The sequence below is a fragment of the Nerophis lumbriciformis genome, linkage group LG10 (assembly GCF_033978685.3).
Source record: "Nerophis lumbriciformis linkage group LG10, RoL_Nlum_v2.1, whole genome shotgun sequence".
NCBI lineage: Eukaryota > Metazoa > Chordata > Actinopteri > Syngnathiformes > Syngnathidae > Nerophis > Nerophis lumbriciformis.
In genome coordinates, this window is record NC_084557.2 from 37020318 (window position 1) to 37048191 (window position 27874).

Consider the following 27874-nt stretch of genomic DNA (forward strand, 5'->3'; position numbering starts at 1 on the left):
GTTGGAGTCAATAACCAGGCAAGGTGATGAAGTTACGTCTCTTTACTTCATACTTCAGAACCGACTCCCACACTTGCCCATGACAAATTTGTGCTTTGTTTTAAAGATGTGATATTTGGATTTACACTATATGAAAAACATTTCAAAATGAATTTTACCTTAGCAACCTCATTATACTATTGGCTAAGTTTTATATTCATAAATGTACGTTTCTCAAAACCCGACCTGTTTTTTGTGCCTTTAAAAAAGATTTAGAACTCTACATTAAAACACTCTCTACCTGTACAACCAAAAAGCTGTGAAAACGATGATGCTGTGCTCCAAATTTGGATTATTTACGGAACTTGGCTTTACATTTTGTTACAAATATATATATATATATATATATATATATATATATATATATATATATATATATATATATATATATTGCATTCTTCTTTAGTTGCTTTATTGAGTTTACAAAACCCCTGGTGCTGTTTCGTACTGTTTTTGTGTTTCTGTACTTGTTTTGATTATTTTTATTTTTTTTGATTGTATGTAAATGTTGAATGCTATAAATAAAGGTTTTGAAAAAAATAAAAAAGACTCCCACACTTGCAGTCAGGGTGCGCAATACAGCGTAAACCGTTAGCCAACTAAAAAGTAACCACAGAACACTTTACGGTATAGTGTTCTGTGGTTACTTTTTGGTTGGCCAAGCGGACGTGACGACAGGCTGTCCTCACTCGGGTCCGCACGGACCTGGAAGGGGCGTGCCTTAAATCCGGCTGGAAATCGGGAGAATGGTTGTCCCGGGAGATTTTCGGGAGATTTTCGGGAGAGGCACTGAAATTCGGGAGTCTCCCGGAAAATTTTGGCGGGTTGGCAAGTATGCTTTAAGACAAATAAAATCATTAGTAAATAATAAAAAACAATACTATGGTTAATAGTACACAAATAAGACACAGGTAAAACACACATTGTTAAAGATTAAACACAAATTGTTGCAATTTGTTTCCAAATTCAATCATTTCACTTGCATTAGTTTACGCTACGTGAGCGGTTTGGACTGCGCTGGTAATTGGCAACAAGCCAACCAGCTACGTATCTAAATGTGCACCACCGGAGAGCTAGTTAGGTACATTACCTGTCAATTTGACTGCTTGTTATTTATTTGTTTAGTTAAGTTTGAAGCAAAGGTGGTAATACTCTAATCATGCCATATTTTAATTTTCCTGAGGGAACTCTCCTGAAGGAATCAATAAAGTACTATCTATCTATCTATCTATTTGGCAAGGCATATTCTAAAGCAGCTGCGACTTCCGTGTTTAAAGCGTCACCTTTATTGATAGTTTTGAAGCCTAAATATCTCCACATTGTGCTCTGTACGACACCACTGCACAGCAGCATGTGGATGGGAAAAAAAAGGCAGTATAGTGTCATTTTTTTATTTATTAGTACCACGGTACTTTTTTAGTACCGGTATATTGTACAACCCTAGATCCGGATAAATTCTACTACCTTACCCTACATTTGTTTACCTTAGAAACCTCAACTTCTACGTGTGCATGCTAGTGGACCCGCAAAGAGAGTGCACACTGACAAGAGGGTTCACTCCTTTTCTTTCATTCAGCTATAGATAGCTCACAGAGTTACGGGCACATTTCGATTAGATATTCAGCAATATCAGAAATTGGATAAGTAAGAAGTGATTACATTTTGGGGTGATACGGATCACCGTCTGGTTACAGGAATCGGGCCATGGTCTGCGTTCTCCAGTGGTCCTCATGTAACTAGAGTTACGTGGCTTTGGGATCCTGAAAATGTGAAATCAAACCATGGAGACATGGCGGAGATATTTAAAAAAACTAGTTCAATCCCTGCTTTTTCTGTTCCACCCGAGACTCGAAACTGGGTAGCCGGCATTTTCAGGTATCTAGTGAAATCTTTCAAATGATCTGCAGCATATTTGCTCAGTGATGTCAGAAGGAGGATGTAAGTATCATTATATTGGACTAGCTAAAGACGTCAGACGTCCATTCATCACATTCTCCATGTGGTGGCAATAAAACTGTCCTTGAAGAAGGTGTGATCAAATTGAGCAGTGGAGATATAAAGAACTACTGAGAGGCGGTTAATATCTATTACCTGCCTTGGTGATAGACAGTCCCCTGTGGCAGCCATGGGGTGGAAATGCGTGGGCTTGTTTTTGCTTACTTCGTTTGTTGTCACTGAAGTCCATGCCAGACTTGGTAAGACCAATCTAATCAGACACCTTGTTATGACTTATGTATTCTTACCCAAGTTTTTCCCGTCTCGTTTAGTTCGCAACCATGTCAGCAGCATCTGCAGCACATGGGGAAGAGAACACTTCAAGACGTTTGACGGTGACGTGTACCAGTTCTCCGGCCCTTGCGAATACAACCTGGCCTCAGACTGCCACATGTCCATGCAGGAGTTCTCAGTGCACATAAGGAGGGAGCAGAATGATGGGAACCCAACTGTCCGCTACGTGATGGTCACCATCAATGACCTTACCTTCCACCTCACAAAGGAAGTGGTCACTGTCAACCACCAACCGTACGTAAACACACTATTATTCTGCTAGTTCCCATTATCTTATGAGTTGTCATCTCTTTTAGGGTCTCAATGCCGTACTATAACGGTGGCGTTCAAGTAGAAAATAATGCCGTCTACATCAAGCTGCAGTCCAAAGTTGGTCTTGTCGTCATGTGGAATGGTGATGATGCGGTCATGGTAAAGATGCTGCTGTCAAACGCATTTTTTGTATCATCTAACCCTGAATAGAATTTAATATTTACAGCAGAAAAAGTTTTAATGTATTATGAAGGGAATAAGCGGTAGAAAATGGATGGATGGATGGATGTTTGTTTAAGTTTGAGATAAACGTGTTGAATCTTCAGATTTTTATTGATAATACTTTAGTATACAGTAGTACATTAACATTGCCTATTGAAATTGATTAGAATCAATTGGTGCTTTGTCCTCCAAAACAGCACAATTTTAACATGTTTTAACATGCCTGTTAAAAAGAAAACACTAACTTTTAGATAAGAAATATTGTATGGCAACAATGCAATAGAATGTCCTACTAACAACTACAATTACCTTGGAGAATGCTACGGTATGTCCTTCCAGCTGATTCGCCGTCAAACACAACATCAGTAGTTTTTCCACATTTTCATGGATAAATGTCCGGTATTTAGGTACTATTTTACCATTCTTGGCTGCCATTAGACTCATTCTGCTTCAGTATGGTGCAGACTAGCAATGATAGTCTGCTTCACCAAGTCGACTACACACGCTGTCATGTTTTTGATGATTTAATTCTAGAATTCATTGAATATCATCCACTTATTTTTCTTCGCACTGTCCTTCACAATCACTTTCTTCTTTTCCATGTTTGGAAAACAAAGTTGTGTCCATCTCTAGTTGTAAGCTCATGCGAGCGAATAAGACCAGATGTTTTTGGTCAAATCTTATGGGGTTTTACTGTTACATTTGCTTTGCCAACTATTGGTGTAAATGATTGAAACTGAAGTTTTTTCTTGGAATTTAAGGCATAACAATTAGTCGAGAGACAGCTCTTATCTCAAAACACTCTTAAGTTGGGGCACATTTAAGTTGAAGTACCACTGTAATATAATTTTCTTTCATCCTTGAATTACCATATTGACCTGAATCTAAGACAAACCTTAAATAAAATACAAGTCTTAGTTTTTTTTTAATATATTTGCCCAACCTAAATTATGGACACAATTTTTTCACATGGATCTTTGTGCCATGGCTGCATCTTTCCCGGTCGATGGTGTGTGTAAGTCAAACGAAGAAAAGCGCTGAATCACTTGGTTTGTACGTACAGTATAAAACACCCACATTATAAGACAATTATTCGGGTCAGTATGGTATTTCATTTACGTAGCTAGTAGAACATTTTCTGCTAAATTATAGTGAAGTGTTTAAGTTGCTACGACTATCGGAGAGGTTGCAACACTTATATTTATGCATTCCCTCTGTAGGTGGAGGTTGATCAGGACTATGCTAATCGCACTTGTGGACTCTGTGGTGACTACAACGGTGTTCCTGTCTACAATGAGTTGATTTACAATGGTCGGTTTCTAAAGGGACATATCAAGACAATCTCTGGTCATCTCAAATCTGACATAAGTCACGTTTTCATTTGCAGATCGAATAATTAGCCACATCGAATTTGGTAACAGCCAGAAAGTTCATCACCCAAACGATGACTGTGAAGACCCCTTTGAGGAGTATGGAGAACAGCTTGAAGATGTGCCACTTGAGGATTCTTGCGAGGAGTTTGTGAGTTTGTATTAAATATCAATAGTGACATAACATTGGATACAAAACTAGCTAAACCATCTTTTTTTTTTTATCTTTCAGAAAACCCTCTGCCGCCAAATGTTTTTTTCAGAGCCCTGGAGTCCCTGTACCCAACTTATTGACCCTGCACCATATGTGCAGGCTTGTGTTCAGGACATGTGTGGCTGCAACAACCGCACTAATAACTTTTGTGTCTGCAGCACACTTTCTGAGTTCTCTCGACAGTGTTCTCACGCTGGTGGACACCCTCCCAACTGGAGGACACCGCAATTTTGTGGTACTGATTCACTTCCTTTTATTTTGTTCTTTAACAGTGTCATTTTTATATTACAAATAGTGGGGCAGCAACAACTTAAATAGGCTACACTATAATTAGTTGTTTGATATATTTTAACTTCCAATTTCTCTTTTAATAGCAATGTAAATCATACAGGTTAAAAGCATGTAATTCATTTTCAAACTTTTCAGGTATCTTGCAAACATTTTTGTTTTCTGGTCGCATCACAGCTTTGCATCGACACATTTTGCTAGGCAGAGTTCTACCAGTCAAGGAGCATGTATCTTTAATACACCGGTGACACTGCTGCATAGGGTAAAATCATTTATTTTAAAAATGCCAGTTATACTTAAACAATATGTAGGCCTAACTATTCGTCATAAAGTGAAAGTTAAGACAAGCCAAGTAAGGTCTATTCTATTATCCGACACAATCTGAACCTTTTTGTGTGATTTAACATTCAGCACTGATGACTACACAAGGAAGGAAAAAATGCAGTCCGATACAATGTTGTGTGATAAGTCACATGAATCCATCCCTCCTTTTTTCGTCTTTACAGCCAAACAGTGCCCATACAACATGGTGTATGAGGAGAGTGGTTCTCCATGCATGGACACGTGCACACACCTGGACACAAGTTCTCTGTGTGAGGATCACAGAATGGACGGCTGTTTTTGTCCTCCTGGTCAGTCCTTTGCACATTTGAACACAAGTTATTAAAGACAATCAAATACAGTGGTGTTAGAAAGTTTACAGTTTGGCTCTTCTTCTTGATAACTCATCCAAATAATTTGTACTTTATTTTTTACATTTTGGAATCCGCAATTAAATGGCTTTTCTAACTTGTTTAACTTCCCCCATTCTCCTTCTTAATGCTTAACTGAATTCTGTTGACTTTCCCATTGTTTTGCGTATTGTTTGATATAATGAGCTCTGTCAAACTAACCTGTTTTATAGACCGGCTGCAGTAAATAATGATGGCTAACCAGAAGTTACTAGGGCTGGGCCTTAGTCTGGTTGAAAGACAGTAGAACATTCATCACCATTTAAAAAAAAAAAACTTTAGGTGAATGTATATATATATATATATATATATATATATATATATATACGCATGCAGGGGGCGTGACGGTCCAAACTTTTTCCACCGAGGGCAGCATACTGAAAAATCAAAGGCGATACTGTAAAGCCGAAATTTCTCTGATTGACAAAAAAAACAACTAACATTTTATCGTCATTGTACTTTTAATCATTTATTGAAATTGCTATACAGTATTTTTTTTATGTAATTATTTACATAAATATGTGGTTATTCTTTAACGGTGACTTGAAGTTTGTCATCATGTGTCAAACTCAAGGTGATTTGATGAGCCTTTTACAGTTTCACGCTACAATCTTTGAGACAAGCATATGCTACTGGCAGGACCAAACAGTTAGACCCACAGCGTGGATTACTTTGAGTTTGTCCGCTTGGGCCGGATCTAATAAAACAAGGCCTTGTTTTATTAACATTAACATTAGTATCAACATGTCAGCTTGTTCTCGCTATAGTATGTGCATTTTTTGAATAATGTGTCTATTTGTTCTGTTTTTTATTTGTATTTTATTTTAACTATAAACAATTAGCCTTGGGCTGCAAATTGCCCACAAGTCGCTTTTTGGACACCCCTAATGTATGATATGTAATGTATATGATCATTCTGACCATTCGTGGATTAGAGCAAAACCAAAACACATGTACATTTGAGCAATTAACTAAGATTAATATTGACATTAAAGCCAATAATGAATAAACTTCTGACCACAACTATATGTTTTCCCAATGTGTAAATGTATTAGGAACTGTGTTTGATGACATTTCCCTGAGAGGGTGCATAGCTCAGTCCGAATGCCAATGCAAGCATGGCAGAATCTACAACTCGAGTGAGGGCTACCACCAAAACAAGGAGATATGGTAACTGATATGTTCCACACTTTATTATGTATTCATCTGGAGCCTGTATTGAAATTACCTGTGTTTCAGTACGTGTTTTCAGGGCAGATGGTCTTGCAAGTATCTTGAGACATCAGCGACATGTGCAGTGGAGGAGGGCTCACATTTAACCACCTTTGATGGGAACTCCTACACCTTCCATGGGAATTGTTTTTACACACTAGCCAAGGTTGAAAGCAAAGTGAGTGAAGAATAATTGACAGATAATATACGGTAAATAAGCCATTGACGTGACAATATTCACTTTTGAATATGCATGTATTTTCCAGGATGCGTCAAGTCCAAAGTTTACTATTCAGGTCCAGTTGACGCCTTGTACAAACCAAGAGTTTGACACTTGTCTCAAGGCCCTTAAAGTCCTGCTAAACAATGACAGAAATAACGTGAGTTGAAGCACGCCACTCAAGACTTGTGCGCGCTGTCATCTGCAGTATATCAAAAAATGTATTTCTGTTCAGGTATTGATGTTCACTTCTGATGGGAAAGTAAAGCAGAACCAACGGACCATGACTTTGCCATACCAAACAGGTGGATCACAATATCCAAAGCTCATCTTTATTTTATTTCTTCTGGTCTTCAAATGAAACAGTTTGTTGTTTGTTTTGTTTTTTTTACTTAAAGGGGACATCAACATATTCCACGCCTCGTCTTTTCACATTATACTCCATACTTCTTTTGGGTTGCAAATACAAGTACAGCATGTGCCTCTCATGCAAGTTTATGTGAGGCTGGAGCAGAGTTACAAGGGAAAGACACGGGGTGAGTTTTACATGTGTTAAAGTTACCAAAATGTCACCTCTATATAAGAACATTATAGTTTCTGTAATAATTTCCATATTATAATCTATATCAGGGGACGGCAACCAAAAATGTTGAAGGAGCCGTATAGGACCAAAAATACAACAACCAAAAAAATCTGTATGGAGCCGCAAAAAAATTAAATGCCTCATATAAGTGTTATAATGAAGGCAGCACATGATGTACATGTCTATATTAGCTATTATAGCCTACTATCAAAATGACTATGTGTTGCAGGCTGAGGCAAATCTTAGTTGACAGAAATGTTGAAATGTAATATTTATTCTACACACTTTTACAATATTGGTAAACATTAGTAAAACAGAGGCTTCTCAGAGGGTGAGATGACTCCTGGAAATTACTGGCTTAGAATTACCAAAGGGATAGATGTGTGTGTCCAAGTTAAAAGGAAACGGCAGGCTGTCTTCTTCTAATGGATTTATTACAATCTTTGCAAGCTGGTTAATGTTTGTGGTGGTGTATAACGGCACACAAACAACTACCAGTAATGCAGCCAATATTAGATACAGAGTCATGAGACGTGCAAATATAAATTAAAAACACAGAGGACATAAGTAACGGAAATTAAATGAGCTCAAATATACCTACAAATGAGGCATAATGATGCAATATGTACATAAAGCTAGCCTCAATAGCATGTTCGCATCAATTAGCTGTCGGTCATGCACTGACCAAATATGCTTGATTAGCACTCCAACAAGCCAATAACATCAACAAAACTCACATGTGTGCGTTCACGCACAACATAAAAGGTTTGGTGAACAAAATGAGGCAAAGGAGTGGCATAAAACACGTCTTTCTGTCGCAGTGTTGGAGAAAGTTGTACATGTAAACAAACTACAGTGAGTTCAAGGACCGCCAAAATTAGTAGGACAAAATGGCGCTTGCCAAATACTCTCATCAGTGAAGTATGTTTAATACAAACGATGGGATGTCTAACAATTAGGAAGGTTTGTGTCATGTTTGTCCTCCTACAGAAACCATATTAAAACCGAAAATATATTTTTTCCACCATCTTTTTCTATTTTCATAGATTTTTTAAAAAGCTCCAAGGAGCCACTAAGGTAGCGCTAAAGAGCCGCATGCGGCTCTACAGCCGCGGGTTGCCGACCCCGATCTATATGATGTGCTGGATTACAATATTTGGGTCTCAAGTTGGTGCTGGACACATTATATACAGTATCTGCAAAGATGACTGAGATTCAACTAGCATTAAAGCTAACACTGTCACATTTACAGAAATCTTTATTAATGTGTGCTGTCCTTGTTTAAAATAAACAAACTTAAATTTAATGGCTTTGAAAAAAAATAAACTTATTAGGAATGGCTTATATAATAATAATAATAATAATAATAATAATAATAATAATAGGACCCCAAAGCAGAGATGGACAATGATGTTTAATAACAAAAACAAAATGCAGTCACGAGGAGTGAAAAAACAAACACATTGCGGGAAATGCACAAAAAATACACTCAAAAGAATTGGAGAGCAGTACCGGGATGGAACCAAGTAAAGATAGGATGCGTGGAGCCAGAGGGAGAGATGATCACAAAGGAGCCATGCGACAGGGATCGTCCTTGGAGCTGAGTGAGCCATAGGTAATAACGAGCACGGCCACCGCTGCTTCTCACTGCTCCCCTCACCTCCTAGGAGGTGGAACAAAGGGATGGGTCAAATGCAGAGGATAATTTGACCGCACTTAGTGTCTATCAGTGGAACTTTAACTTTAAGTTTTAACTGGCAACGCTGTAACAGTCTGCAGAGCTTAAAAAAGACCAACTGTTAAGTGCCTGCAGGTATGAGAGAGAGGCTCCGCCCAGGACTGCAATAAGCACTGCAAAAAAAGACAGTGGGAAGCAACACAAAAAACACAGTTTTAATTGACACAGCCAAATATTGTTTTACAGTATATCTCTGATATAAAAACTAAGATTAAAGTATGCAGTAGTGTACAACTTCAGCATCACTTATACTGTATGTCACATAAATTATTTCTTTATCCTAACCCAGTGTTTCTCAAATATTTTCTGTTACGCCTCCCCTAGGAGGAAGAAAATATTTACTGTGACTATAAATATTATAACTATAAAATTGCTATAACATTACCTCTGCATAATATTGTAAGTTTATTAACATTAAAGGAAACAACACACCGGCCTTTCCTCATCTTCCACCGGGGATACAGTGCTACATACGCTTCGTCATATTCTGGTACCGCAAAAAAAAAATTGTTACCTGAGTTCACACGTGCCCCCCTGACATTACACCCCCGCCCCCACTGTCCGAGCCTAACTTCAAGTTTATTTGATCTTTTTCTTGTTTTGTGATCTGTTTATATTCACTCACCACTGCAGAAATGTATACTATTTTGTTCAAACTAAAGATATATTATCTTTGTAAAGGTAGGATTTAAAGAAGTGCATGGTGACATATTTTGATTGGTAAAATTACTTCTGTTGAAAAAACAGTTCTGCATTAGAAGAAAAAAATAGAAATTATTATGCAGGAGGCATCATTATTACTGTAATTGACCCTGTTACACATGTACATAGACTTAGACTTAGAGAAACTTAATTGATCCACAAGGGAAATTGTTCCACACAGTAGCTCAATTACAAAGGATGGAAAGTGTAAGGATGGAAAGGATAATGCAGGTATAAAGTAGACTAAAAATGTACCATAGTAGCAATATAAAATATAACATATATGTAATATTTACATATTATATATACAGTATGTAATATATACTGATATATTATATGATTATATTATATTATATTTGTATATAATATCTACAATATATAACAAATCCCAATTACCATGTACAATATTACAGTATATGTAACAGCTGCAGCAAAAAAGGGCAGCATAAAATAGAGAGTAGATCCAGCAGAAAATATACATTATAAACAAAGAGAGGTAGCTAACCTGGAAGCGATCAGGTAATAGACAGATATCATCTATTGTTGTATGGCAATAGATGATATCTGTGACTTTGTTTCTATTGTGAATCCTAACAAAGTTGTCATCAGGGCTGAGAGCATTGGACATATTTTTACTAATGCTGTCGTTTGATACATTTAATTAATCACACCTTTGAATTTGGATTAATCATAATTAATTACTGGTTACTACTCACTTGCATAATTTAAATGAAATTAAAAAAGACCCCAGTATTTGGACACAAATGCAATTTTATTGTCAGAAATTCATACGGGAACATTTCAAATGTTGTTCTTGAATGTACACAATTTATTCAAAACTTGGAAACAGTTTTATCTTAAGTACAATCGGGGTTTATTTTGACGTGAAATTTGCCAGCATGTGTTCTACGCCAGTCGGTGTCCCTCACTCATCTTTGCACGGACTGTCTAACAACACACACCTTTCAGGTAACCATCTGCGATTAAGATAAAGGGGCATATACAAACAAAATAAATTGCCTGATCAATTTGAGTGTCTACATGATTAATGCAATATTTTTTTTAGATAAATCACATGAATTAACTCCTTATTTTTGACAGCCCTTATTTAAATTAATTTATTTCATCAGGTTTATGCGGCAACTACAACCTTGCCTTGTCTGACGACTTTAAGACCCCTCAGGGGATTGTTGAGGGAACGGCGACGACGTTTAGTAACACTTGGAAGGCCAACCAGATGTGTCGAGACACAAGGGAGAGACTTGATGACCCCTGTTCTCTTAGCATTGAAAACGGTAGACATATACAGCCCTCAAACACATACAAAATTCTATCAATTTGTTCTTTTTGAAAGTATTTTTGATGATAAATAGTGTTCTTGTTTTGTTTTTGTTTTTAATTTACAGAGTTGTACGCCAAACATTGGTGTGCCTTGCTGTTGCGTCCGAATAGCACCTTTGAACAGTGCCATTCATTAGTGGATCCCGATGTTTACTATAAGGTACCGTCAAGTTCACTTCAATGCAGATAGGCACGACACTTTGGAGTGCTAAAATCTAATTTGTCTTGACTGATCTGCAGTTGATACACTGCCTACTTTAGTATTGACAGTGGAAATGCCTTAAATTGATCTTTGTACTGAACTGTACCACTTCTTGTAAACACGACTTAACACCGTGCGATGTTTTCTGCAGCGCTGCACTTATGCCAGCTGCAACTGTGACAAGAATGAAGCCTGCCTATGTGCTGTCTTCTCCTCCTATGCACGAGCTTGTGCATCGAAGGGAGTCTTCCTGACCGACTGGAGGGCAAATGTTTGCGGTAAGGATACGTTTGATACGCTATATATCCCCTGTTTTAATATTTCAGTTCCTGTAGTGGCAGGACAACACAGGTCGTACAGTATGTAGCGCCTATTTCCTCCTGTGCAGAACAAGGTCAAATCTATCTTTGTCCGCCCTATTTGTTGATGGTTATATCCGGGTAACTTTCTGGGGCTAACATAATTTCAGTCCTCAAGGAGTTAAGAGTGTCAACATTTTTTTAAATCCATATTTTATTTACTTGTTTGCTTAAATCTGTCAATCAACTTGAGTCCTAAATAAAAATAGCTAATACGTGCAAAAACTACAGGTTTTTCGCTTTGTTTTCTGAAAACTATAGTTTTTTGCACACCAGCTGCTGTCCTACCACCACAACAGAGGCCACTTGGCTGGTAATAGTTCAAATGCGGCCATGATCGATAGACTTAGCGACGGTCAAAGCCTTGTGAGAAATACCTTTAGGTATTAATGGTGCCTTCACAGATGTGTAAGTTACCCATGCCTTTGGCACTAATACACCCCCATACCATCACAGATGCTGGCTTTTGAACTTAGCGCCTTTAACAATCTGGATGGTTCTTTTCCTCTTTGGTCCGGGGGACACGACGTCCAGTTTCCAAAAAAAATTTGAAATGTTAAACAATGACAGAAATAACGTAGTCATTACTACGTTATTTCTCCGTGAACACTTTTCCACTTTGCATCAGTCCATCTTAGATGAGCTCGGGCTCAGCGAAGCCAGCAGTGTTTCTGGGTGTTGTTGATAAATGGCTTTCGCTTTGCATAGTAGAGTTTTAACTTGCACTTACAGATGTAGCGACCAACTGTAGTTACTGACAGTGGTTTTCTGAAGTGTTGCTGAGCCCATGTGGTGATATTCTTTACACACTGATGTCGCTTTTTGATGCAGTACAGCCTGAGGGATCGAAGGTCTGTAATATCATCGCTTACGCGTTGTGATTTCTCCAGATTCTCTGACCCTTTTGACGATTTTACGGACCGTAAATGGTGAAATCCCTAAATTCCCTGCAATAGCTCGTTGAGAAATGTTTTTAAACTGTTAGACAATTTTCTCACGCATTTGTTCACAAAATGGTGACCCTCGCCCCATCCTTGTTTGTGAATGACTGAGCATTTCATGGAAGCTACTTTTATACCCAATCATGGCACCCACCTGTTGCCAATTAGCCTGTTCACCTGTGGGGTGTTCCAAATAAGTGTTTGATGAGCATTCCTCAACTTTCTCAGTCTTTTTTGCCACTTGTGCCAGCTTTTTTGAAACGTGTTGCAGGCATCAATTTCCAAATGAGCTGATATTTGCAAAAAACAACAAAGTTTTCCAGTTCGAACGTTAAGTATCTTGTCTTTGCAGTCTATTCAATTGAATGTAGGTTGAAAAGGATTTGCAAATCATTGTATTTTGTTTTTATTTACGATTTGCACAATGTGCCAACTTCACTGGTTTTTGGGTTTGTAGTTTGATTACTAATCTTATGTATATTTAGGTCTGATCTTTACCCCAGTACCATGGAACTTTAACATTTACTGAACAGATGATGACTAATTTTATGAAAATTTCTCAGAATTATTATTAGGGCAAATGGGAATTAAGATGGTTAAAATAAAATGAAAAACATAGCATATATGCTATTGTGACACTACTCTACTGGGCTAAAATACAATTCCCTGTGTATCTCAAATATGAAACATTTTAAATAAAAATATCAAAATTTAACATAAATAACGCTCTTACAAAAACAATCATTCCACTAGGAGTAACACGATCCAAGTTAAGGCCAAAAATAGAACAACAAATCACCTGAAAGGATGACACAGTCCCCAAAATTACTTGGTTTAATACTATGATCTGACCATTCTTTTCTTAGCCTTTTTCAAACTTTGGGTCCAGGACAGTACTAATTGGGAAACAGGACAAGCGGTAGAAAATGTCTCTCATAATGCAACCTTTTTTTGCCTCTTGCCTTAATAGACAGGTACACAAAGAGCTGCCCAGCATCCCAGATCTTCTCATACAAGCATCAACGCTGCGAGCTGACTTGTAGATCACTGAGTGCAAAACTGCAGACTTGCTCCTCCGACTTCCTGCCTGTAGATGGCTGCTCCTGCCCCAAGGACCAATACCTGGATGAACATGATATTTGCATCCCCAAAGAGAAATGTCCCTGTTATCACAATGAGGCCTATATCAAGCCGGGGAAGTCCATCAACATCAATGATGAGCACTGGTTAGTTGGTTAAATAAATAACTGCAGATTAGTGATTTTATTTTGGTTCAGAGACAACTAGCTTCCCACAATGTCAGGGCACAGGTACACATTATCTCCATTAAATAGTGGTGTACAAGCGCATTGAACAAGAAACTAATTAGGTGTGGTTTTTTTTTTTTTTTTTTACCATATAAACAGGATATTAAAATTCTCCCTTCACATTAGTCTTATTTTGTATATTCCAGGGAACCAACTTTTTTCTACAATGGACATCTGATTTTGGTTTATTTATTTTGTCAGAGTTACAGGAGCGCTCTGCGGTTTTTAAGGACCTTCTGCAAAAAAGCTAGTCAAAGATCACTTCTATCTATCTCACAGTGTTTTAAGAGGTTGCTGTAAAAATGTGAGCCTCGCACAAATTTTTTGAACTGAACCACCAGTTTAATAGCCCAAATTATGAAAAAGAGAGGACCTAAATGGAAGCTTGAGTAACACTATTGGTATAGCTAAAGAAATTGAACAAATGACTCGTGGCTGCATCTGAAGTAAACAAGCTGCAGTAACACATTAGTTTCATAAACCACGTTACGAAAAATAACTGACAAAACTGTGATGTAAATAACGACATAAACCAATGTTATATCTTTGCTAACTAGGTTAAAATATTAATGCAATGATCTGCCAGTTCCTCTATACAACAGGAGCACTCTCGTGTTTTTAGGAATTTGCTACAAAAATGTTTGTCTCACAAGTTTTGAACTATGGTGTCAGATTTGGCCCCAGTTGAATAGCATTGCCATATTAGATTAAATGTTCTTATTATTTTGATTATACAATTATTATTGTAAATGTGGAATTTTCACTGCATGTCTCATATGTGAGCTCAATCCATTCCATTTTGCTTGTATCTTTATTTAGTGTGTGCAGGAACGGGGTGCTTCATTGCCGCTCTTGGAGAGCACGCTCATCAGGTACGTTGATTCATCTATTGTTCAGAGCATTTGATCAAAGATCTACCATACAAAGTTTTCTATTCCTCTTTTACAGTATGCCCTCCGCACAAAGAGTTTTTCAACTGCTCATATGCTGGCGCAGGACAGCTTGGAGTCCAGTGTGCAGCATCTTGTTCAAATCTGGATAGCGATGATTGTGTGAGCTGTTTTTTGCCAAGTCTACCCGTCCCTCAGAACAAACACAGCCAGGGCGAAAACATGTTCAAATGTTTTTGTTCATTGCTGTGATCTTTCTTTTCAGGACTACGGTGAGTGTGAATCCGGATGTCAGTGTCCTCTCGGCCTTTTTGACGATGGCAAAGGTTTCTGTGTGGAAAAATCGGAGTGTCCATGTCAGCATAATGGTCAAATCTATGCCTCTGGAACGCAAATTCCTCAGCAGTGCAACACGTGGTATGATCTTAATACGACTGCATATGAGGCATAATTACTTAATCACAGTATTAATAGCGCTTATGTTTATTGTTTGGAATCCAGCACTTGCAAAAGCGGAAACTGGTTGTGCACAGAGGAAAAATGCTCAGGAACTTGCATTATTTATGGAAGTGGCCATTTCAATACATTTGATCAGCGAACATATGGCTTTCAAGGACACTGCAGCTATGTTGCAGTCAAGGTTAGTATATAGCCTAATACAAAATACATAGATGTAAAGTTGAAATAATCATTGTAAGATCAGTGTTTGTCAAAATAGAACATTTGAAAAACAAAAAACAAAAATATTTACAAGGTTTTGTTATAATATTGTTTTTTTTCTCTTTCAAGAACAAATGTGGCAATAAAACAGCAGAGGACAACATTGGAGTCATCACAGAGAATGTACCATGTGGCTCTACAGGTACCACATGCTCAAAAACTGTCAGAATCCAGCTTGGGGTAAGACATACATAGCTTAATAGTGTCTGCATCCACTGCACTGTGTCTGTAAATAAAAACACAAAAATCAACAGAAACATGTACTGTATTTCCTCGATATTGCAGCGAATGGAAATCAAACTAGCAAAAGGAAAATATGAAGAGGTGGACCTGGGACAGGGAAGTCAGATAAAATACACGATAAGAAGGGTTGGCATGTATCTGGTCATAGAATCTGCAATTGGACTAGCAGTCATGTGGGATCGCAAAACAACTGTCCGCATCCTCCTGGAACGTCAACACAGTGTAAGTTACATTTCAGTTACTTAGCTAGTTTATAATTCAAGTGAATTAGGTTCATACTATATATTATAATATAAAACCTATTTTTGATATTAATTCCTGTTGTATATGCTAAGGAACTCAATGACTTGTTTGTTCGGCTGATCAGGGAGACGTATGTGGCCTGTGTGGAAATTTTGATGGCAATGGACAGAATGACTTCACCACTCAGGACCAGCTTTTAGTGAACACCGTTTTAGAATTTGCCAACAGCTGGAAAACCTCCAGCAATTGCCCAAATGTGGAAACAAACAGCGATCCTTGTGTGGCAACACCAAACCGACATCACTGGGCCAAAATGATGTGCAGCATTATAAACGGCGAAACATTCAAAAAATGTCACAATAAGGTAATGACAGATTTGGGCTTGATGATCTCAATCACACAATCAGTTACGATTTCACTTGTAATCGGCCATGCGATTTTTGCAATCAGGTGGATCCACAGCCATATTATGAGAACTGTGTGAAAGACTCATGTGCCTGTGACACCGGGGGAGACTGTGAATGTTTTTGTACTGCAGTTGCAGCTTATGCTCAGGCTTGCAATGAGGCAGGCGTATGTGTGGCATGGAGAACACCAGATATCTGCCGTATGTACACAACAAACAAATATATAAATATAATGATGAACAATTTAAAATATTGTTCCTTTTACATGAGTGGCCATTATTTACGATTTTACTTCCAATTTAGGGCAGCATTTACAGTATTTAAAAGTATGCTGTATGTTTGCTTTCCTTCTAGCTGCCTTCTGTGATTATTATAACAACCCACAAGAATGCAGATGGCATTACAACCCATGTCATCAACCCTGCTACAAGACCTGCTTGAATCCAGAGGGAATTTGTAGCAACCCCTTACCCCAACTGGAGGGTAAGAGCCTAAAGCGATCTTCTTTGATATGCCAGTGAATAAAATGATGCAGTTAATCTCAGGGCATTCAATCCATCGCAACTGGACTGTTTGGTTTGTCTTAAAAGACGTTTCGCCTCTCATCTGAGTACGTTCCATCAGTTCAAGCTCATAAACTTAGATTGGTCAGATCGAATTTCAGACTTAGATCAGTCAGATCTAGTCTAGCGGCTGGTGTCTATGCGCATGAACTGATGAAGCCTACTGAGGTATTGGCACCAGCCGCTAGACTAGATCTGACCAATCTAAGTCTAAGACTAGATCTGACCAATCTAAGTCTAAGACTAGATATTGCCAATCTAAGTCTATAGGCATAAACGGATGAAGCCTACTCGGATGACAGGTGGAACGTCTTCTAAGACAAACCAAACAGTACAGTTGCGATCGATTGAATGCTCTGAGATTACAATGAACTGCATTCATTGACATGATGCAGTTAAGCAACTCAGCATGTTGAAACTACTAGTATGTTCTCTTCATTTAACTATACAGATTGTATTTTTTACTATAGTACCGTATTTTTCGGACTATAAGTCGCAGTTTTTTTCATAGTTTGGCCGGCCGGGGGTGCGACTTATACTCAGGAGCGACTTATGTGTGAAATTATTAACACATTACCGTAAAATAACAAATAATATTATTTAGCTCATACACTAGAGAGACTAGACGTATAAGATTTCATCGGATTTAGCGATTAAGAGTGACAGATTGTTTGGTAAACGTATAGCATGTTCTATATGTTATAGTTATTTGAATGACTCTTCCCACAATATGTTACGTTAACATACCAGGCACGTTCTCAGTTGGTTATTTATGCGTCATATAACGTACACTTATTCAGCCTGTTGTTCACTATTCTTTATTTATTTTAAATTGTCTTTCAAATGTCTATTCTTGGTGTTGGGTTTTATCAAATAAATTTCCCCAAAAAATGCGACTTATACATGTTTTTTTCCTTCTTTATTATGCATTTTCGGCCGGTGCGACTTATACTCCGGAGCGACTTGTAGTCCTAAAAATACGGTAAATAAAGCTTTAATTTTAGTTTTGTTATTGTTTTTCCAGGTTGTTACCCCGTGTGCCCGGAAGATAAGCCGCTATTTGATGAGGAACACCAGATATGTGTTGAGGAATGTGAAGGTTGCTTTTACAATGAGACAAGATACGATCCATATGAAGTTATTTTCAATGTGACTGACAATTTAGGAATGTGCTACTATGCAATATGTATAAATACAACAGTTGTATTTGGCAATGAAACCTGCTCCACTACAACTGTGCCTCCTACAACAACCTCTGCTCCTGTGACTGAACCTTCTACTACAACTGAAGGACAAACTACCACATCCACAAAACCGACAATCCCCCCAACAATACCTCCAACTATCTCTGAGAGCCCATTTGCCACCACCACCACAAAATCCACAGCATCATCATCAAGACCAACCACTACAACTGAAAGCCAAACAACCACAACTATATCTGATACCACAATTTCTACAACATTTGAGGAACCTGTAACTGGAACAACAGAAAGCCAGTCTACTGACCATGTTATTAGCAACATTACAACAACACCATCCGGACAATTGACAACCCCAACATCAAGGCCCACCACAACAACTGAAGGTCCAACTACAACTAAATCAACAACCACAATGGCAGGACCCACCACAACAACTGAAAGTCCAACTACGACAACTAAATCAACAACCACAACGGCAGGACCAACCACAACAACTGAAGGTCCAACTACGACAACTAAATTAACAACCACAACAGCTGGACCCACCACAACTGAAAGTCCCACTACAACAAAATGGACAACCACAACAGCAGGTCCCACCACAACAACTGAAGGTCCGACTACAACAACTAAATCAACAACCACAACAGCAGGACCCACCTCAACAACTGAAGGTCCAACTACTACAATTAAATCTACAACCACAACAGCAGGACCCACCACAACCACTGAAGGTCCAACTACAACAACTAAGTCAACAACCACAACAGCAAGACCCACCACAACCACTGAAGGTCCAACTACTACAAGTAAATCTACAACCACCACAACAGGACCCACCACAACAACTGAAGGTCCAACTACGACAACTAAATTGACAACCACAACAGCAGGACCCACCACAACAACTGAAGGTCCAACTACAACGACTAAATCAACAACCATAACAGCAGGACCAACCACAACAACTGAAGGTCCAACTACAACAACTAAATCTACAACTACAACAGCAGGGCCCACCACAACAACTGAAGGTCCAACTACTACAACTAAATCAACAACCACAACAGCAGGTCCCACCTCAACAACTGAAGGTCCAACAACAACAACTAAGTCAACAACCACAACAGCAAGACCCACCACAACAACTGAAGGTCCAACTACAACGACTAAATCCACAACCACAACAGCAGCACCCACCACACCCACTGAAGGTCCAACTACGACAACTAAATTGACAACCACAACAGCAGGACCCACCACAACAACTGAAGGTCCAACTACGACAATCAAATCGACAACCACAACAGCAGGACCCACCACAACAACTGAAGGTCCAACTACGACAACTAAATCAACAACCACAACAGCAGGACCGACCACAACAACTGAAGGTCCAACTACAACGACTAAATCAACAACCACAACAGCAGGACCCACCACAACCACTGAAGGTCCAACTACAACAACTAAGTCAACAACCACAACAGCAAGACCCACCACAACCACTGAAGGTCCAACTACTACAAGTAAATCTACAACCACCACAACAGGACCCACCACAACAACTGAAGGTCCAACTACAACGACTAAATCAACAACCACAACAGCAGGACCCACCACAACCACTGAAGGTCCAACTACAACAACTAAGTCAACAACCACAACAGCAAGACCCACCACAACCACTGAAGGTCCAACTACTACAAGTACATCTACAACCACCACCACAGGACCCACCACAACAACTGAAGGTCCAACTACAACAACTAAATCGACAACCACAACGGCAGGACCCACTACAACAACTGAAGGTACAACTACAACGACTAAATCCACAACCACAACAGCAGGACCCACCACACCCACTGAAGGTCCAACTACGACAACTAAATTGACAACCACAACAGCAGGACCCACCACAACAACTGAAGGTCCAACTACGACAATCAAATCAACAACCACAACAGCAGGACCCACCACAACAACTGAAGGTCCAACTACGACGACTAAATCAACAACCACAACGGCAGGACCCACCACAACAACTGAAGGTCCAACTACAACGACTAAATCAACAACCATAACAGCAGGACCAACCACAACAACTGAAGGTCCAACTATGACGACTAAATCAACAACCACAACAGCAGGACCCACCACACCCACTGAAGGTCCAACTACGACAACTAAATTGACAACCACAACAGCAGGACCCACCACAACAACTGAAGGTCCAACTACGACAACTAAATCGACAACCACAACGGCAGGACCCACCACAACAACTGAAGGTCCAACTACGACAACCAAATCGACAACCACAACAGCAGGACCCACCACTACCACTGAAGGTCCAACTACGACAACCAAATCAACAACCACAACATCTGGACCCACCACAACAACTGAAGGTCCAACTACGACAACTAAATCGACAACCACGACAGCAGGACCCACCACAACAACTGAAGGTCCAACTACTACAAGTAAATCTACAACCACAACAGCAGGACCCACCACAACAACTGAAGGTCCAACTGTGACAACTAAATCGACAACCACAACAGCAGGACCTACCTCAACAACTGAAGGTCCGACTACAACAACTAAATCAACAACCACAACAGCAGGTCCCACCTCAACAACTGAAGGTCCAACTACAACAACTAAGTCAACAACCACAACAGCAAGACCCACCACAACCACTGAAGGTCCAACTACTACAAGTAAATCTACAACCACCACAACAACTGAAGGTCCAACTACAACGACTAAATCAACAACCACAACAGCAGGACCCACCACAACCACTGAAGGTCCAACTACAACAACTAAGTCAACAACCACAACAGCAAGACCCACCACAACCACTGAAGGTCCAACTACTACAAGTAAATCTACAACCACCACCACAGGACCCACCACAACAACTGAAGGTCCAACTACAACAACTAAATCGACAACCACAACGGCAGGACCCACCACAACAACTGAAGGTCCAACTACAACGACTAAATCCACAACCACGACAGCAGGATCCACCACACCCACTGAAAGTCCAACTACGACAACTAAATTGACAACCACAACAGCAGGACCCACCACAACAACTGAAGGTCCAACTACGACAATCAAATCGACAACCACAACAGCAGGACCCACCACAACAACTGAAGGTCCAACTACGACGACTAAATCAACAACCACAACAGCAGGACCAACCACAACAACTGAAGGTCCAACTATGACGACTAAATCAACAACCACAACAGCAGGACCCACCACAACCAGTGAAGGTCCAACTACGACAACTAAATTGACAACCCCAACAGCAGGACCCACCACAACAACTGAAGGTCCAACTACGACAACTAAATCGACAACCACAACAGCAGGACCCACCACAACAACTGAAAGTCCAACTACGACGACTAAATCGACAACCACAACAGCAGGACCCACCACAACAACTGAAGGTCCAACTACAACGACTAAATCAACAACCATAACATCAGGACCAACCACAACAACTGAAGGTCCAACTACAACAACTAAATCTACAACTACAACAGCAGGGCCCACCACAACCACTGAAGGTCCAACTACTACAACTAAATCAACAACCACAACAGCAGGACCCACCACAACAACTGAAGGTCCAACTACGACAATTAAATCGACAACCACAACGGCAGGACCCACCACAACAACTGAAGGTCCAACTACGACAACCAAATCGACAACCACAACAGCAGGACCCACCACTACCACTGAAGGTCCAACTACGACAACCAAATCGACAACCACAACAGCAGGACCTACCTCAACAACTGAAGGTCCGACTACTACAACTAAATCAACAACCACAACAGCAGGTCCCACCTCAACAACTGAAGGTCCAACTACAACAACTAAGTCAACAACCACAACAGCAAGACCCACCACAACCACTGAAGGTCCAACTACTACAAGTAAATCTACAACCACCACAACAACTGAAGGTCCAACTACAACGACTAAATCAACAACCACAACAGCAGGACCCACCACAACCACTGAAGGTCCAACTACAACAACTAAGTCAACAACCACAACAGCAAGACCCACCACAACCACTGAAGGTCCAACTACTACAAGTAAATCTACAACCACCACCACAGGACCCACCACAACAACTGAAGGTCCAACTACAACAACTAAATCGACAACCACAACGGCAGGATCCACCACACCCACTGAAAGTCCAACTACGACAACTAAATTGACAACCACAACAGCAGGACCCACCACAACAACTGAAGGTCCAACTACGACAATCAAATCGACAACCACAACAGCAGGACCCACCACAACAACTGAAGGTCCAACTACGACGACTAAATCAACAACCACAACAGCAGGACCAACCACAACAACTGAAGGTCCAACTATGACGACTAAATCAACAACCACAACAGCAGGACCCACCACAACCAGTGAAGGTCCAACTACGACAACTAAATTGACAACCCCAACAGCAGGACCCACCACAACAACTGAAGGTCCAACTACGACAACTAAATCGACAACCACAACAGCAGGACCCACCACAACAACTGAAGGCCCAACTACAACGACTAAATCAACAACCATAACATCAGGACCAACCACAACAACTGAAGGTCCAACTACAACAACTAAATCTACAACTACAACAGCAGGGCCCACCACAACCACTGAAGGTCCAACTACGACAACTAAATCAACAACCACAACAGCAGGACCCACCACAACAACTGAAGGTCCAACTACGACAATTAAATCGACAACCACAACGGCAGGACCCACCACAACAACTGAAGGTCCAACTACGACAACCAAATCGACAACCACAACAGCAGGACCCACCACTACCACTGAAGGTCCAACTACGACAACCAAATCAACAACCACAACAGCAGGACCCACCACAACAACTGAAGGTCCAACTACGACAACTAAATCTACAACCACAACTCCTGAAGGTCCAACTACTACAACAAAATTGACAACCACAACAGCAGGACCCACCACAACAACCGAAAGTCCAACTACGACAACTAAATCGACAACCACAACAGCAAGACCCACCACAACCACTGAAGGTCCAACTACTACAAGTAAATCTACAACCACAACAGCAGGACCCACCACAACAACCGAAGGTCCAACTACGACAACTAAATCGACAACCACGACAGCAGGACCCACCACAACAACTGAAGGTCCAACTACTACAAGTAAATCTACAACCACAACAGCAGGACCCACCACAACAACTGAAGGTCCAACTGTGACAACTAAATCGACAACCACAACAGCAGGACCTACCTCAACAACTGAAGGTCCGACTACAACAACTAAATCAACAACCACAACAGCAGGTCCCACCTCAACAACTGAAGGTCCAACTACAACAACTAAGTCAACAACCACAACAGCAAGACCCACCACAACCACTGAAGGTCCAACTACTACAAGTAAATCTACAACCACCACAACAACTGAAGGTCCAACTACAACGACTAAATCAACAACCACCACCACAGGACCCACCACAACAACTGAAGGTCCAACTACAACAACTAAATCGACAACCACAACGGCAGGACCCACCACAACAACTGAAGGTCCAACTACAACGACTAAATCCACAACCACGACAGCAGGACCCACCACACCCACTGAAGGTCCAACTACGACAACTAAATTGACAACCACAACAGCAGGACCCACCACAACAACTGAAGGTCCAACTACGACAATCAAATCGACAACCACAACAGCAGGACCCACCACAACAACTGAAGGTCCAACTACGACGACTAAATCAACAACCACAACAGCAGGACCAACCACAACAACTGAAGGTCCAACTATGACGACTAAATCAACAACCACAACAGCAGGACCCACCACACCCACTGAAGGTCCAACTACGACAACTAAATTGACAACCACAACAGCAGGACCCACCACAACAACTGAAGGTCCAACTACGACAACTAAATCGACAACCACAACAGCAGGACCCACCACAACAACTGAAAGTCCAACTACGACGACTAAATCGACAACCACAACAGCAGGACCCACCACAACAACTGAAGGTCCAACTACAACGACTAAATCAACAACCATAACATCAGGACCAACCACAACAACTGAAGGTCCAACTACAACAACTAAATCTACAACTACAACAGCAGGGCCCACCACAACCGCTGAAGGTCCAACTACGACAACTAAATCAACAACCACAACAGCAGGACCCACCACAACAACTGAAGGTCCAACTACGACAATTAAATCGACAACCACAACGGCAGGACCCACCACAACAACTGAAGGTCCAACTACGACAACCAAATCGACAACCACAACAGCAGGACCCACCACTACCACTGAAGGTCCAACTACGACAACCAAATCAACAACCACAACAGCAGGACCCACCACAACAACTGAAGGTCCAACTACGACAACTAAATCTACAACCACAACTCCTGAAGGTCCAACTACTACAACAAAATTGACAACCACAACAGCAGGACCCACCACAACAACTGAAGGTCCAACTATGACAACTAAATCGACAACCACAACAGCAGGACCCACCACAACCACTGAAGGTCCAAGTACGACAACTAAATCGACAACCACAACAGCAGGACCCACCACAACAACTGAAGGTCCAACTACGACAACTAAATCAACAACCACAACAGCAGGACCCACCACTACTACTGAAGGTCCAACTACGACAACCAAATCTACAACCACAACAGCGGGACCCACCACAACCACTGAAGGTCCAACTACTACAACAAAATTGACAACCACAACAGCAGGGCCCACCACAACCACTGAACGTCCAACTACTACAAGTAAATCTACAACCACAACAGCAGGACCCACCACAACAACTGAAGGTCCAACTACGACAATCAAATCAACAACCACGACAGCAGGACCCACCACAACAACTGAAGGTCCAACTACGACAACTAAATCTACAACCACAACTCCTGAAGGTCCAACTACTACAACAAAATTGACAACCACAACAGCAGGACCCACCACAACAACCGAAAGTCCAACTACGACAACAAAATCGACAACCACAACAGCAAGACCCACCACAACCACTGAAGGTCCAACTACAACAACTAAATCTACAACTACAACAGCAGGGCCCACCACAACCACTGAAGGTACAACTACGACAATCAAACCGACAACCACAACAGCAGGACCAACCACAACCACTGAAGGTCCAACTACTACAAGTAAATCTACAACCACAACAGCAGGACCCACCACAACAACTGAAGGTCCGACTACGACAACTAAATCGACAACCACAACAGCAGGACCCACCACAACAACAGAAGGTCCAACTACAACAACTGTTACTACTCCAGGTTCCACTACACAATGCTTCTGTGTCATAAATGGCAAGCATTATTCACCAGGTAAGAGCATGAGTATGATCAAACAGCCTACATACCTTCTATTCTGTTTCTGTTTATTGAACTCTTTGGATTTTTCGTTTAGGGGAAGTGATCTTAGACATGGAACACATTGGATCAGGAATATGTCTCACAATGATATGCTCGGATGTTTGTGAGATCAAAAACAAGACTGAAGCTTGCTGGACTACACCCTTGCCAAAACCTACACCTTCTGTTCCTACATGCCCTGACTGGGAAGTCGCAGTAAGAACTCTAATTTATCTTGGACATATTCAGATGTTATCTCTCCCTCGATCTCTTTCTCTCTCTCTCTCTCTCTCTCTCTCTCGCTCTCTCTCTCTCTCTCTCTCTCTCTCTCTCTCTCTCTCTGTCTCTCTCTGTATATATATATACATACATATATATATATATATATTTGTGTGTGTCTGTATATATATACTGTGTATATATATATACTGTGTGTATATATATATATATATATATATATATATATATATGTATGTATATATATATATATATATATATATATATATACACATATATATATATATATATATATATATATATATATACATATTTATATATATATATATATATACAGTATATATACAGTATATATATAAAGAAGTAGTGTGAAGTGAATTATATTTATATAGCACTTTACTCTAGTGACTCAAAGCGCTTTACATAGTAAAACCCATTTCTAAGTTACATTTAAACCAGTGTGTGGGTGGCACTGGGAGCAGATGGGTAAAGTATCTTGCCCAAGGACACAACGGCATTGACTATGATGGTGGAAGCGGGGATCGAACCTTGAACCCTCAAGTTGCTGGCACGGCCGCATTACCAACCGAGCCTCGCCGCCCCATTATACCCATTATACATGGAAGTGTTTCATTAATTGTTATTTATTTCCCCCTATTAAAATGAGAACTTCTTGTTGTGTATATATGTGTATATTAGGGTTGTACGGTATACTGGTACTAATAAATTACCGCGATACTAATGAATAAAAAATCGGTACTATACTGCCTTTGAAAAGTACCGGTACCGTTCTCTCATCCCAATGCCACTGTGCGTCGGTGACTACAGAGCCGAGGCGCATGATGTTGAGTGTGTCAAAATGCACACAAAAAGTGCATACAAGCAATAACATCTTGGAGAGGAGGAATAACAAAAAAAAACAATTTTACTGGTTAATAAAGGGGGTGGTGAAGCGCAATATGGAGGTATTTGGGCTTCAAAACTAACGGTAAAGGTGACGCTTTAAACAGGGAGGCACCGCGCTGCAAATTCTGCTTTAAAACACGCCTTGCCAAATGTGGCGATTAGTACTACCATCTTTGCTTCAAACTTAGGTAAAAATGTAACTACTAAGCAATCAGATCTGCACAAGGAGTTATAAAGAGTGACAGGTAATAATGTAGTTGTTACACCTGTCCTGCTGTTCAACTCCCATACAGACCGTAGTCGAGGAGCACATGGCACCCTTCACTTTACCCGGCAATGGGTCTGCTATGCTTCGCTTTAGGGTCAAAATGACGAGGCCGCCGATTTGTGACAATCTGGTTTCTTTATTTTTAGTTTTGCCGGACACAACCGGACCCGTTCATCATTCTACTGCGCAGTGCACGCGCTCCCTCTCTCTCTCTTTACTCGCCCACTCACTCGCTGACGTCACTCAGACAACCCGTTGCCATTCCCGCAAACACACACACACACTACTCTCATAAATCAACCAGCTCCCCTGTTGTGCACATGTAGATACATAGACACGCACACTTGATGCCAAATATAAGCGGACTTCAAACTGTCCATCTAGCGTCAACTAATGCAAGTGAAATGACTGAATTTTGTCACAAATTGCTACAGTTTGTGTTTTATCTTTAACAAATGTGTGTTTTACCTGCTACATGGTTTATCTGTGTACATTTATCCATAGTTGTGTTTTTACTTACTTACTAATAATTGTATATTTCTTAAAGCACAGACCAGGAGTGGCAACCATAAATCATGTGTTGTGTATATATATGTGTGTGTGTGTATATATATATATATATATATATATATATATATATATATATATATATATATATT

General features: G+C 40.3%; 1 protein-coding gene across 5 annotated transcripts in view; it reads left to right on the forward strand.

The window, feature by feature from the left end:
* The first annotated feature begins 2078 nt into the window (after positions 1 to 2078).
* Positions 2079 to 27874, forward strand: part of muc2.1 (mucin 2.1) — a 39145-nt gene continuing 13349 nt past the window's right edge. The window contains exons 1-28 of one of the 5 annotated variants that reach the window (XM_072913951.1): positions 2079 to 2234; positions 2307 to 2562; positions 2625 to 2739; positions 4023 to 4113; positions 4190 to 4323; positions 4405 to 4621; positions 5181 to 5306; positions 6461 to 6575; positions 6645 to 6795; positions 6884 to 6997; positions 7073 to 7142; positions 7236 to 7373; positions 10991 to 11155; positions 11267 to 11361; positions 11555 to 11681; positions 13674 to 13929; positions 14830 to 14882; positions 14959 to 15062; positions 15166 to 15317; positions 15402 to 15540; positions 15690 to 15800; positions 15906 to 16085; positions 16231 to 16470; positions 16557 to 16713; positions 16868 to 16996; positions 18101 to 24772; positions 24815 to 25777; positions 25860 to 26020. In XM_072913951.1, coding sequence (XP_072770052.1) covers positions 2165 to 2234; positions 2307 to 2562; positions 2625 to 2739; positions 4023 to 4113; positions 4190 to 4323; positions 4405 to 4621; positions 5181 to 5306; positions 6461 to 6575; positions 6645 to 6795; positions 6884 to 6997; positions 7073 to 7142; positions 7236 to 7373; positions 10991 to 11155; positions 11267 to 11361; positions 11555 to 11681; positions 13674 to 13929; positions 14830 to 14882; positions 14959 to 15062; positions 15166 to 15317; positions 15402 to 15540; positions 15690 to 15800; positions 15906 to 16085; positions 16231 to 16470; positions 16557 to 16713; positions 16868 to 16996; positions 18101 to 24772; positions 24815 to 25777; positions 25860 to 26020 — 11301 coding nt within the window. In that variant the 5' untranslated portion in view covers positions 2079 to 2164. Of the gene's footprint in view, positions 2235 to 2306; positions 2563 to 2624; positions 2740 to 4022; positions 4114 to 4189; positions 4324 to 4404; positions 4622 to 5180; positions 5307 to 6460; positions 6576 to 6644; positions 6796 to 6883; positions 6998 to 7072; positions 7143 to 7235; positions 7374 to 10990; positions 11156 to 11266; positions 11362 to 11554; positions 11682 to 13673; positions 13930 to 14829; positions 14883 to 14958; positions 15063 to 15165; positions 15318 to 15401; positions 15541 to 15689; positions 15801 to 15905; positions 16086 to 16230; positions 16471 to 16556; positions 16714 to 16867; positions 16997 to 18100; positions 25778 to 25859; positions 26021 to 27874 lie in introns of all 5 variants that reach the window. The other 4 variants (XM_061969650.2, XM_061969653.2, XM_061969652.2 and 1 more) reach the window with 4 other exon arrangements.